At 36.2% G+C, this 13,526-nt stretch overlaps 2 protein-coding genes across 2 annotated transcripts; one reads left to right on the plus strand and one right to left on the minus strand.

The window, feature by feature from the left end:
• Positions 1–2,365: 2,365 nt before the first annotated feature.
• K441DRAFT_677170 (uncharacterized protein) lies at positions 2,366–3,237 on the plus strand (the record flags this gene model as incomplete). Its single annotated transcript, XM_067651038.1, has 2 exons — positions 2,366–2,592; positions 2,733–3,237. The coding sequence occupies 2 exons, from the start codon at positions 2,366–2,368 to the stop codon at positions 3,235–3,237; spliced, it is 732 nt and encodes a 243-aa protein (XP_067504447.1).
• A 9,130-nt stretch (positions 3,238–12,367) lies between these two features.
• On the minus strand, positions 12,368–13,093 carry K441DRAFT_558532 (uncharacterized protein; the record flags this gene model as incomplete). The annotated part of the gene is made up of 1 exon (XM_067643414.1): positions 12,368–13,093. A coding segment is annotated over one exon (726 nt), but the record flags the coding sequence as incomplete, so codon positions are not given.
• Between the last annotated feature and the right edge of the window lie 433 nt (positions 13,094–13,526).

Below are 13,526 nucleotides of genomic sequence, written 5' to 3' on the forward strand. Positions count from 1 at the left end.
AAAATATATAAAATATATAAAACGTGTAAAACGTGTAAAATATGTAAAATATAAAACGTATAAAATATAAGGATATATTGATATATTTTACATCTCGATAAATAATTTCGTTAATTCTATTCCCCCTATGGGAAATGTTTTCCGAGGTTTAGTAAGTTAACCGCCATAAGGATTGCTATGACGATCGACACATGGCTAAGAGGATTGTTCCGGATCATCATCGGACGTGACGGCACGTACGGACGGACGGACGGACGGCGGACGGTACGGACGGACGGACGGACGGACGGACGGACTGGAGTGGTTACAGACAGACGAGACAGACAGACATTTGTACGGATACGGATGGACATTGGATAACGGATTGACAGATACCGTGATGATAGACCTCGGATGTACAGACTACGGATGACAGACACGGATGGTTAAGACATGGATGGATCTGACACATCGAGACAGATCAAAAATGCGTAAACCGCACAAGACCATATACGACTGCCGCGACCGTATAGTTTGCCGCAAATTGCCGCAAACTGCAACAACGAGCCCGAAAAAAAATTTCCTGATGAGTAGAACTTAGTAAATAGTTATAGTGGAACTTAGTAATATACTGTTAATATACGTTATACAGCTTAGCGATTTTTATTAATATTTTTAGAATAACTATAGAATTAGTAAAATATAGTAAAATATAGTAGAATATAGTAATACAGTAGGTAATATACCCTAGTACTATTATATAGGCCTAAGTAACGCAATAAGATTAGAAATATAGATATTATTATAATTAAATTAATTAATAATGATTAATAATAATTAATAATGATAATTGTATTATTAATTATTGCATTATTACTGACCACACTGGTCTACCTCCTTAGGGAGTTCCTCTACAGCCACAGAGGAAGCTCTTATATGATTGGCTTGGCCTTTTTCAGGAGCAACACTAAGACGTCGGCTGCTTTTAGCAAGAGAGTTAGAGCCGGGGGGTGCTGGTGGTGGGTGTTGGGGTACAGAGGTTTGCGACGCAGCTCGTTTTCGGCGGGCAGATGAGGACGTTATATTGGTAAAAACACCTGCCAAGACGTCGCGATATAGATGTCGGTGTAAATTAAAGCTTCATATATTTTTATAATCTAAAAAATTCGTAGGCATACAGGAATATTCGATTTATATTTGATTTTGTATACAAAGAAGATATTTTGATGTGTGCGGCTCTTACAGTCAATTGCACGACCAGCTTCACCCCCCCCTTTGGCGAGCGCTGCGAGATTTCTTGATTGCCACCAACTGCACACAGTAATTGTAGCGAAGCCGTATTCTTGGCTGCAAAACCTTGCTTCTGGCGGACCTGAAGGCCTTCCTCCGCAGTGCCGTGATGTTTGTCAAATGTCGTAAGGTTTCCACCCGTACGATATTGCTAAATGTCATCGACCTCTTTGCAGAGACAGCGTTGTATCGCGTTTTGGCGGCCACAACGGAGGCGTAGTTAAGGGGGAGAAGAGGAAGCGTACGTCTTCAATTTGATTCTCCTGGCCAACCAAGGCGAATCTCCAGGGCAACCAAAACGGTCCTTGCGTTGCAGCCATAGGCGTTCGCTACGGTTGCAACTAGGCGAAATTGACTTTTGTCAACGAGGGGGGGGTGAAGCTGGTCATGCAATTGACTGTATCAAGCGAATTTGCAGAAGATAAGAAAACTGCAGTATTCAGCTCGTTAATTTGTTTCAGCCCCGTATTCCAGCCGTAGTAGCATCTGTCACCATGTTGAGAGCTGGACGCCGATCAAGGAACTCATTGCGAATACAAGCTGTTGAACATCAGGCTGAGCTGCAGACAAGCGAGACAACGATTGGTTGACCCAAGGCCAAGAGAGCGGAGGAAAGTGCTCAGGACTGCCAAGCAATCTTTTGCTGCCACTCGAGCTGACTATCAACCATGGTGATATCCAGATAGCTTTCGGTCCTCCTTTAAATCTGTCTGAGCAGGAGAATTACCGGCGGGCTCAGCCTGATTGGTCAGGTACAAGCTTTGCTAGCACACCTTCAGACTTGATGTGCAGGACTTGTCTGCTTGGCTGAAGGTGAGATGCATGCTTGTGACGTTCTGCAGAAGGATCTAGACTCAAATGCCTTCAGCTGCTTGCTCGATCCCTGGAACAGACTGCAACAGCTCAGCCGCACTGAATTTTATCCCTAGAGAAACTCCGCATCAACATCTTCCCTGAAGTATAAATACAACGTGTCGACCTGGATTTTAAAATCATGTTCGCAGAGCAAACCTCCAGACAGAAACCCCAAAACTGGTGCGGCACTGTACCTTCAAACGACCCAAACGAAGCAGATCAAGTTCCTGTTGCAGACACCATGGCTGCGTTCCCGGAAGGACAAAGATACTACCCGTGCAAGACACAGCGAGGTCTAACTCCGACCTTTGCCACTCCACCAGATCAACCGTCTGGGGACCCGAAGCATCCCTCGATCGTCCTCGGCCTGCGAGATCTCATTCCACGCTGGACTGCATCCACGAGCAACCCTACAAAGCTTTTGTACTTTGTAGTTCGAGATGGGTTCGCAAGTGATGCTGATCACAAGTAAGTAATGCCCCGCCATGGCGCGCAAGCAGGCAACAGAATCGTAAAGGATATCTAAACACTGTGAAATCATGAAAATATCTTCAGAAGCTTTTTCGATCTGCTCATGAACAGCGCTTACAAGCCTATTTCAACCTCAGGTATACTGCAACATCCTTTCAACAAGCAGCCGATGAATGGAATGTCATTGGCTTTGGCCTTAACATCTCTGCGGCCACCGATAAGACCAAAGCCAACTTCTTAGTCAAATACTACAAGGCTAAGAAAGGTGATGACGACGAAGACGTCCTGGCCTCGGCTTTTTTTCCTAACAAGGTTGAGGATGTCCTTGTCTATGACAAGACGCTCGTCGAGCCAGACTGGAGGAAGGTCCTCAAGAATACGTTCNTGCATGAGATCGGGCACATCATCGGGCTCAGGCACGAGTTTGCTCTCGATCTCAAAGCTGACGGCCAGCCGAGGGAATCAACTCCGGCGGTGCGGTTCGGAAGCCAAAATGAACATTCGGTGATGAGCTATGATGATGTAAACTACATCCAGGAGTCAGACAAGAAGGACGTCAAGGACTTTTATAAACTGCAAAACAAGTCTTTGATCAATGGTGTCCCGCTCACGGATTACGCACCAAAGCCGCTCGGAAATTAAGCCTCGATTAGATAGCTTATGCAGAAACACCTAGCAATATCCATTTAATACTATGATCATTCGACCGAGTCGTTTCGTGCACTTTAAGAATTTCTTATTCTCCAGTTGCTACAGGAGCCCCTTGTTACGCTACAAAAGTATCTCGAAAGTAGTGTAGAGCTGGTTACAAAAAATAAGGTGGAGCAGAGACGTGCGCTTAGTGTAGTTAGTAATAATGCAATAATTAATAATACAATTATCATTATTAATTATTATTAATTATTATTAATTATTATTAATTATTATTAATCATTATTAATTAATTAAATTATAATAATATCTATATTTCTAATCTTATTGCGTTACTTAGGTCTATAAAATAGTGCTAGGGTATATTACCTACTATATTACTATATTACTATATTCTACTATATTTTACTAGTCTTATAATTATTTTAAAAATATTAATAAAAATCGCTAAGTTGTATAACGCATATTAATAGTATATTACTAAGTTCTATTATAACTGTTTACTAAGTTTTACTATAACTGTCGGGAATAAGGCAAGGCAATTTGCCTTACATGTAAGGCAAATTGCCGTCACGTATAGCTGAGGCACTAGCGTGGCGTGGAACCTTAAGTTCCTCGCCCTCCCCTATTTAAGAAGAACAATTATTATACTATCTACAAACCGTAGCTACGTGATATCACCTTATATAACCAACACTGATTAGTGGTTAACTTCACTGTTATACCACAGAACAGCTAGGTATTCCACCAAGAAGAGACGAGCCACTATACCAGTGCTACTCGTGCTAGAGGAAGCTATCTTTTAAGGTTAGAACTGGTCCTAAACCTTAAATAGAACTCTTTTACGAATCTAAGGATCTAAAGGCCAGAATTGGTCCTAAGCCTTTTCCAGATTACAGATTCTTGCGTCTATTACGCAGAACAACACGCTTTATAAGTCTTCGCGATTTAAGGCCAGAACTAGTCCTAAGCCCTATAATCGCAAATACACGTCACGAACGCGTACCAAACGACAATCCCTACGCCAATAACACTTCCCTCCCTCCAAAAATATGGCTACGCCTACTTCAAACGACTGGGAAGACTCCTTACTACTAGGGGTAGCTTCGTACGCGAAACTTATTAATGAAAATTGGGACGAATTTATCTTTAACACAATAACTTGTACCGTAAAATAAGTTAATAGCTTTCTTCTACACTATATTATATTCTACCAAAGTAGACACTACGCCGATTTATAGCTGTAGAAATATTTTAGGGAGGATTTTGCAGAATGGACCGCTAATACCTAGGTACTTAGTAATGTTAATATTATTTAGGATTTTTAAGACTTCCTCCGTAGGAACGGGGTATATGTTATTAAGAACGGTAACCTAATTACTAGTAATATTTAGGCCGTTATTACTAGTATAGAAGAACCAGTATAGACGGAAGCTAAGATTATACGTTAACTATAGAAACCTAGAACCAACCTATATTCTTTAAAAGGCAACTTTAATTCGGAACGAAACCCCTAGAACGCTACTCTCCCACCTAGAGGTGCTCTCCTACCTAGAGGTGCTCCCCTACCTAGAGGTACTCCTCCTTTACCTCCGCCGCCTTTAGCTCCTCTACTCTAGCCAACCGGTGACCCTCTACTATAAGAAGTTACGAATCTAATAAAGGTATATTTAGACAAAGAGAAGAAGTTTAGAGGAGAATTATATAATATACTTAGAGCAAAACTATAGGTCTTCTATAACTATTGTAATAAGGTTAAAATTTAAAGCCACCAGTACCACTACGCTTTCTCCATTATATTAAAGGGACGGGCAGTAATATTCTATTACGACTATATTACGGGTAAAAACTATAGCTTTAATATAATGCTTTAGCTTACTAGAGCCCACTTTAAAACTAATAAGAATTGCTAACTTTATATATCCGAATAGCAAGAGATTATATTCTAGAGAGTTATTGCTTCTAACCTAATAAAGACTTATTTAGAGTGCCTTTAACTACTCTTTAATAAACTCTAGAAAATCTAACGCGGACTTACCGAAACTTACCAAAATAAGAACAGCCTAAGGGACTAGGTTATCTTAGCCTGCTATAGCATTCCTAAGTATAACTTAGCGCTATATAAACCTACGGATATGTTTAAAGGAGTATATACTAAGCTACGCTCTACTATAGGTACTGCGATATAAACATAAGAATCTTAATAGTTCTATACCGAAAACTCTACTTAACTAAGTATTCCTAACCAACATAATTATAACTGGACTAATTAAATATATGGTAGCCGTAGTAGGGAATACGGAAGAGGATATAATCAACGTCAACTATAAGGCAATCGTAGAGGTCCTCGCGGAGGTTTATTTTAAAGTAATCGCCAGAAGAAATGCTACGTTTATAAGAAGCCAAATTACTAGTCAACTAGACACTCCCTTAATAAGCGAAAAGAGGCATATAACAAGTTCCGTTAAAGTATAAGAAATATTAGAAATTACGAAGTTACTGCGGCCTACTTCTAAAGCTTTCTGGTTTAATACGAAGGCGTAAAAGATCTTAAGGGTGAGGTTAATAAGATCGAACAGCTCCTTATAGATATGGAAATTAAGGACTACTCTCCTAACTAATACTTTACGGAGTATAGTAAGGTAGATGGTATATAAACTATTGCTATTCTTAATAACCAATCTACGCTCCATTCTATTACGAAATTAGATATCTTTAATAAGCCAAAGGAGAGTTCCGCGTTTTCCCTCGACGACAGATACTTGGCGTACGTCTTCTATAGTATTATGCCGGATATAGGAGCCACAGGAGTATCTATAGCAGGAGAACCTTAAGTTTAAGCTCTTTAGTAGCTTAATAGCTCTATTTAGATTAACCAATTAACGGTAGGCCAATATACAATTCGCTTTAGTAAAGGTACTACAATCTCTCTCGGCACAATTAGGGTCCAAACCCCCTTAGGATATATCACTTTCTATATTATTCCTACAAACACTCCGTTTCTATTTTGTATTAAAGATATAGATAAATTAGGCGTTAGGCTTGATAACCTTAAGAATATACTTATTTAAGAAGACAATTAGGTGCCTGTTATACGTAAGTAGGGTCACCCCTGGTTGCTCCTTTATTAACTAGAAAAGAGTGTTGCTTAGAGCCACTTAACTAAGTTAGAATTACGCTAACTATACCGTCGTTTTGGCCACCTATCCGTTTATTAATTACTTAGGGTTCTTTAGCGAGTAGGCCATAAAGTTAAGGTTAAGGCAATTAAGTATCTTATAAAGTACTACTATTACTGCTAAATAAACCAGAAGTCCCCTGGCCGATTTAAGTTCACCCTTAAGAATAACTACAACTTTAACTTCTGTATTATTATTAACGTTATATATCTTAGCGGCAAGCCAGTGCTCTAAGTTATTAACTTCTTAACCTCCTTCTAAGCCGCGCGTTTCTTAAAAGATATATTAGCTAGAAACGCATAGGATACCCTTTAGTTATACTAAATTAATATCTATTTAGGACCCCCTAATTAAATTATCCATAATATAGGAAAGAACTTCTTATCTATAGAGTTCCAACAACAGATAAAGGCAATAGCAATTAAGGTCAAGGAAGTCCCTATTAAGGTATATAATAGTATTAGAAAAGTAGAGCGATATTACGCGCTATTACGCCGCGTATATAAGATTATCTCTTTAGAACTAAAGGACGCTAGTAAAGAACTTACCTTGCAAATGGCTGTTAAAGCTATTAATAATTCCGCTAGCCCGGATAGACTTATACCTATATTACTAGTCTTTAGCACCTACCCTTAAATAACTAATGATTCTCTACTATCTCCCTCTATTATGTAATGAGCTAAGGCTATTTGCAAGGCAATAAAGGAGGTATAACGTCTCTACGCTATACGCCAGGTTAATAACGTACTAGGAATAAGAAATGGCCTAAATACTTTAACTACGCTTAATCTGCCACTCTAGTCTAAAGTACGCGTATAGCGTGAAAGGGGAGGATGGTCAGGCCTATACTAACTTATTATAATTAATGGTTAAATTTATACTATTTAGATGCCTTACGGACCCACTTAATTCCGTTTAACTGTTATTAAGCCTTACTATAAAGATAACAATTCCGAGCCTTTATAGGATGCCCTAGAAGATACCCTAAAGGAGAACTACAATTAACGTACTTTAGAAGGCGACTATAATCCCGATACAATTATAGTAGATGCGCTATAACTACGACGCGGTAGAGGTCGCCTAAAGGGATCACAAAATTACTAACATCTTGTTAATTTTGAAGAATAATTTATTACTACTATTAAGAATAGAGTTGAGTTATTAATAGCCTTTATAACAGCCAAAGAGAAGGCTAACTTTAAGCTCGTAAAATAGCTCTAAAAGGAAGGTCGTATTATAACCCTAGGAGCTCCTTTCCAAGCATCTAATAAGTAGGAGATTAACAGTCTTATTACAAGAGGAGTCTTTAAATTTAAGAAGTATAACCCTACTAAGTTCAATAGAGTTCGCATCTTTAAGTTAAGAATAGTTAACGAGATTAAGGGTAAAGCTACTAACGCCCCATTTAAGAAATTAAGGCTTGTTATCTAAGGCTACAATAACAATGGCAAGGAGGTAATTCTTATGTAATCTCCCACAATTTAACGAGCTAGTTAGTAAGTTATTGTTGCGCTAGCTCCCTCCTTAATAAAGAATAGAATAGCAGTTTATTTGTAAGATATTACCTAGGCCTACACCCAATTAAAGATGTATCTTTAGCGCTTAATATTAGCATACCTTTTAGAGTAAATTCGCCACTAATATCTTAAAGATATAATTATGGTTATACTTAAGCTATTATATGGAATTATAGAGGCAGGAATATATTAGTGGGCTACCTATAGCAAGCACCATAAAGAGAAGCTTTTAATAACTACATCTACATTCAATCCCTACTTCCTTATTATAACCACAGGAACTCTATTTAGAATCGTCGGCATGTAAACTAACGATATAATTATCTTAGGAGATAACCAATTCTTAGCTCTTAAAGAAGATAAGCTAGTAAAGGCAAATCTTATAGCAAAGCTAAAGGAAAAGCTTAATTTAATAACACTATTACTTTTTAATAGATGCATCCTCTCCCTAAATAAGGATTCTATTACTTTACGCTAGAAGGGCTAAGGTAAGAAGATTAACGTTATTAGCGCTAATTCTCTAAAGTAAGGATATATGGAGTAACGCGCTTACGGAGCGTATATTGCTTCTATCTGTTAACCTAAGGCTTTATTTGATTTCTCTGTTGCTGCCTAACACCAGGAACTAACTAAGGACGACGTTTTTGCCCTAAATAAACGTCTTTTCTAGCAAATAAACTATCTTAATTAGGGACTACTCTACGTGCCTATTAACCTTTCTACCGCTAAGCTCTTCGTATTTATTAATAGATTATTCACGAATAATAAAGATTTTAGCTCCTAGCTAGGATATAAGATTATTATTACAAATAAATCTACTAGAGAGAATAACTTTACGATCTATAGCAATCTTATTTATTAGAGCTTAACTAAAAGTAAACGCGTCACTCGGAGCGTTCTAGCGTTAGAGATATATAGAATAGTTAGCGGAGTTAATATAGCAATTGCAATTAGAACTACCCTTAAGATAATTATAGATCGGCTCGAACTTCCTATTATCCCTATAATCATATATACCGACTTATATTCCCTCTATAAGTGTTTAGTTAAGCTTGGTACCACAAAGAAGAAGCGCCTTATAATTAATATTATAGTACTTCGGCAATCCTATAAGCGTTAAGAACTCTTTAAGATCTAATAGATTAATGGCTAAGATAACCTAGTAGATGCAATAATAAAGGCAAGCCTAAATAAGGCACTAGAGACGTTCGTAGACACAAATACTCTGCGTATATGAGTTAAAGGTTAGGTTAAGAGGGAAGCTTAAAGAAGTTAAGATCTTATAGAACTTTAACCGCCGGTCGAAGTTATCTAATTAGTTAGATTCTTGCTAAGAGCGCCGCGCCTAATTGATTCGGGTGGCGGTGTGGAGTTCTGCCAATGCTATTCATTAAATTGGCCAATTATGATTTTCCATCCCCGGGATGGAAAATCGCCATTAGCTCGCTTAACACTAGCGCCTTAGCAGCTGGCTCTATATCTTTGCGTACACCGGCCCCGGCGGCCCCTTTCCTTATTTCCCTTAGCTTAGTACTTTTTAACGTCAGTTTTAGAGGCAGATTTTGGGATAGCGAGACTTATATTGCAATGGCAATAGTAAGTAAGGAGGATTAATATTTATTACGCTTAATTGCGTTATTTGGATACAGATAGCAACTATAAAAGAAGAATTGCCAGTGTCGGGAATAAGGTAAGGCAATTTGCCTTATATATAAGGCAAATTGCCGTTACGTATAGCTAAGGCACTAGCGTGGCGTAGAACCTTAAGTTCCTTGCCCTCCCCTATTTAAGAAGAACAATTATCATACTATCTACGAACCGTAGCTACGTGATATCACCTTGTGTAACCAACAATAACTATCTACTAAGTTTTACTATAACTGTCTACTAAGTTCCACTATAACTATTTACTAAGTTCCACTATAACTATCTACTAAGTTCTACTATAACTACTGTTTTCTGCCTATGCCGTAATAAGTAGTAAGTAAGCTAATAGTAGGGTAGTAAAATATAGTAGAAATATAGTAGAATATAGTATAATATGGTATAATACGGTAATATAAGAAGCAACCTACCTTAGTGCTATTATAGGTAGAAAATAGTAGAAAATAGTTAATATAGTAGAATATAGCAGGTAATACGCCTAGATAGTATTCTATAAGCTTTACTTTAAATATTAGCTCTTTAAGTACTTAGGTTTTTTTTAACTATTTCTACTTTAAGCTATATTCTTTCCTATAATATTATATAACGCCTACTAGAAAAAACTCTTTTTAGCTTATTACTTATTATAGAAATTAATAGAACTTTAAATATAAATACTAAAAGCTATAACTAATGCTTTTATTACTACTTTTACGCCTATTACTAAATTATAGAAACCTTAGGGTTATACAGCTCTTTAAAATAGTAATTCTTATACTTATCTTAACTTACTAGATAAGTATACTTATTATTAATATCTTACTTAATATAATTAAATAAGTTAAGCTATTCTTTCTATACCTTAGATTTAGGCCCCTTTTTATATAATATAGAAACTAGATACTTATTTTAGTACTTTTTTTAAAGCTTCTTAACCCTTAATAGGGTATTCTTTTACTACTTTTCTAGCTAATATCTCTTAATATAATTTATATAATACTTTAGGTAAAGAATAAAAGCAGCTATATAAAGAGGCGACTTATTAGTTTTTATATAGTACTTATTAAGCTTTACTTAGTAATATATAATTTTAAAAATAAAGACTTTATTAATATAATATAGTTTCTATTATAGCATTAGTTTTTATAAATATATAAGAGCCCTATTTATATACTTAATTAAAATATCTATTATAGGAAGCACTTAGTTAAGTATTATATTATTACCTTATAATTTCTATATTACTTTCTTAAAGGGTATAAGGAACTCTAATATTATATAAAGTAGTTACTAGTCTTATAAAGTAAGACTATCCTTTAAAAGCGTTAATAAGTTTTTCTCTATATACTTATTAACCGTACTCCTATACTTAAGTATTATAATAAGTATATAAAACTAGCTATTTTATTATATATAATTACTAAATAAAATCCTTCTCCCTATATAACTCTTAAATAGTTTTATATATATAGCTAAGGAGCGTATATAGATAATAATATTATAAAGCTTACTAAGTATACCTATATATAAAAATAAGTCTTATTTCTCCTTTTTTTTCTTTTTACTAAGTTCCTTTTTGCTTTTCTTATCTTCTTTATATAGCTTAATTTACTTAATATTAATAATATCTTAAAATAAGAATGCTAGAATAGTAAGATTAATAATATAGCTCTAGTAATAAATTCGCTATTATATAGGATCCTATTTAATATCTTATTTTTTTTTTAAAAAAAAAATACTAACTAATTATACGGCAGAGAGTATTCTTTATACTAGAGTTATTAGTAATAATAGCTTTAAGCTTTTATATAATTCTAAAGTTCTTTAAAACTAAAAGTAAAGCATTTTATTAGTCCTCTCTATTATAATTAGCTACTATATAAAGAGTAAAAAAAGCCTTTATTAGTACCTTCTAGTTATTAATAAAGTAAGTATAGATTATAAGAAGAAGGTAGTTATTTAATAAGGTTTAGATATTAATAATAAGATAAATATTTATTAATATAGACTAAAGCTTCTTCTATATAATATTTATTTATAATTAGAATAAATTATTAACTATTTTAGTAATAGTTATATAAAATACTAAAATATAGCTTCTTAATTTTAGATTTAAAGCTTAGTAGAGTATATAAAGTTCTAGCTATTTAACTACCTAAAAAGGAAGGTTTTATATAATAATTAAGTTAAGGAGAGCCTATTTAATAACGTCTTTATTAAGAATCTTCTTAAGCACCTAGAAATTAAACTTAGTTATATTATTTTAGGCGGAAGCTTTATTATAGAGTTGCTTTAATTTCTTATATATATTATAACTTTAGTACTACTATTACTAACTACTAAAATAATTTAGTACTTTAACTTTAAGTAATTTTAAAGGTTAGTAGTTGCTAATACGCTGTATAAGCACTTAAAGTAGTAAATAATTTTATAGCCTTTTCTATTAAGCTTTAGCTTATTATTGCTTAGTAGGCGGAAGTATTAATAAATTAGGGACCTTAAACTCCTCTCTTATTATATACTAAAGGTATTAGTTAAATTAAGAATACTTATAAAAAGAGAGGAATTAGCTTCTAAAGCTATAATTATATATAATACCTAGAGAAACCAGGAGATTTAATATTTTACTTTATAGTAGGGTACGCTAAGAAATTATTAGTAATTATTAAAATAAGTAAGTAATAAGCAATAATCTTTAATAACGATTATTAATTAATCTTATTATGATAAGATTTATTACTGACCACACTGCGTGCGCTTGACTATACGCTCAGCATAGGTCTATACCTCTTGGTTACCCCCCACTAGACTTTCTGACATACCCAGCATATGCAGAACCAACACAAATACAACTTCTGTGGAAGGATGCTCCTTCCCAAGCACCTTCGCGCGTGTTGCCAGCGTCTGCCTGTGCATCGCTTCTGGGTGCTTCTTTCCAAGCACCTTCACATATTCTGCTAGCGTCTGCCGGTGCATCGCCTCGGCCTCCTCATATTTCCCTGGTCTGTTCAGCACAAGCGCCAAGTTGTTCATGCTCGTAAGCGTGTCTGGATGCTCCTTCCCAAGCACCTTCTCACAGGTCGCCAGCGCCAGCATGTGCACGGCTTCTGCCTTTTCATATTTTCCCTGCGTGGATAGTGCAAATCCCACCTCATCCATGCTTATAAGTGTCCCACTATGCTCCTTTCCCAGGCTCTTTTCCCGGTATGCAAGAACTTGTCGGTGTGTCTTCTCTGCCGCTGAATACTGTCCTAGACTTGCTTGACATCGCCCTACTCGATCTAGAAGCGAAGCCTTTGCTGTCTCGTCGAGTGTGCCGTCCAACCCAGCCACGTGGATTGCGTGAGAGAGGTATGCCGTCCACACTTCCCTCCTCTCATGCCCACCATGCGGGACGAGCTCCTCAAGTCGGGCTGCTGCCTTACTCGCCCAAGTCGCCCACTCGCCATGTTCTTTTAGCCAACATATTGATGCCATTTGTACAAGTTGATGGACGTTGAAGAGCTTCTCCTCTTGTAGCCTGTGCGAAACTTGTTGGCATTCCGTAATGAAGGCATATCCTTTCAGGGTCCCGATCGCTTTGACTCAGGGCTTCCACCAATATTCAATATCAGTATAAGGCCGTATTGATATTGATATTGAATAGTAATTCAGTATTGAAAAGATATACTAGCGTCTATATATTGCTTGGCAGTATCCATCTCAGCAACGCACAATGCTGAGACCTCCTGCAATATTCGCGAACATCGAACGCAGTCACTACGTGGCTAATTCGCTTTTAATATCGCTGAACTTATTAATATTCATCATTTATTTATCATTTATTCGTTTAAGAATCATTTAATAACGCTATTACCGCTTATAACCAACTGGGATATTTATACGCGTGCACAATCCCAATAAGCAAACCCACCTAGACGACCTACCTTAACTACACCAT

Source organism: Cenococcum geophilum (genome assembly GCF_001692895.1).
Source record: "Cenococcum geophilum 1.58 unplaced genomic scaffold K441scaffold_19, whole genome shotgun sequence".
In the NCBI taxonomy this organism is placed as follows: Eukaryota; Fungi; Ascomycota; class Dothideomycetes; order Gloniales; family Gloniaceae; genus Cenococcum; species Cenococcum geophilum.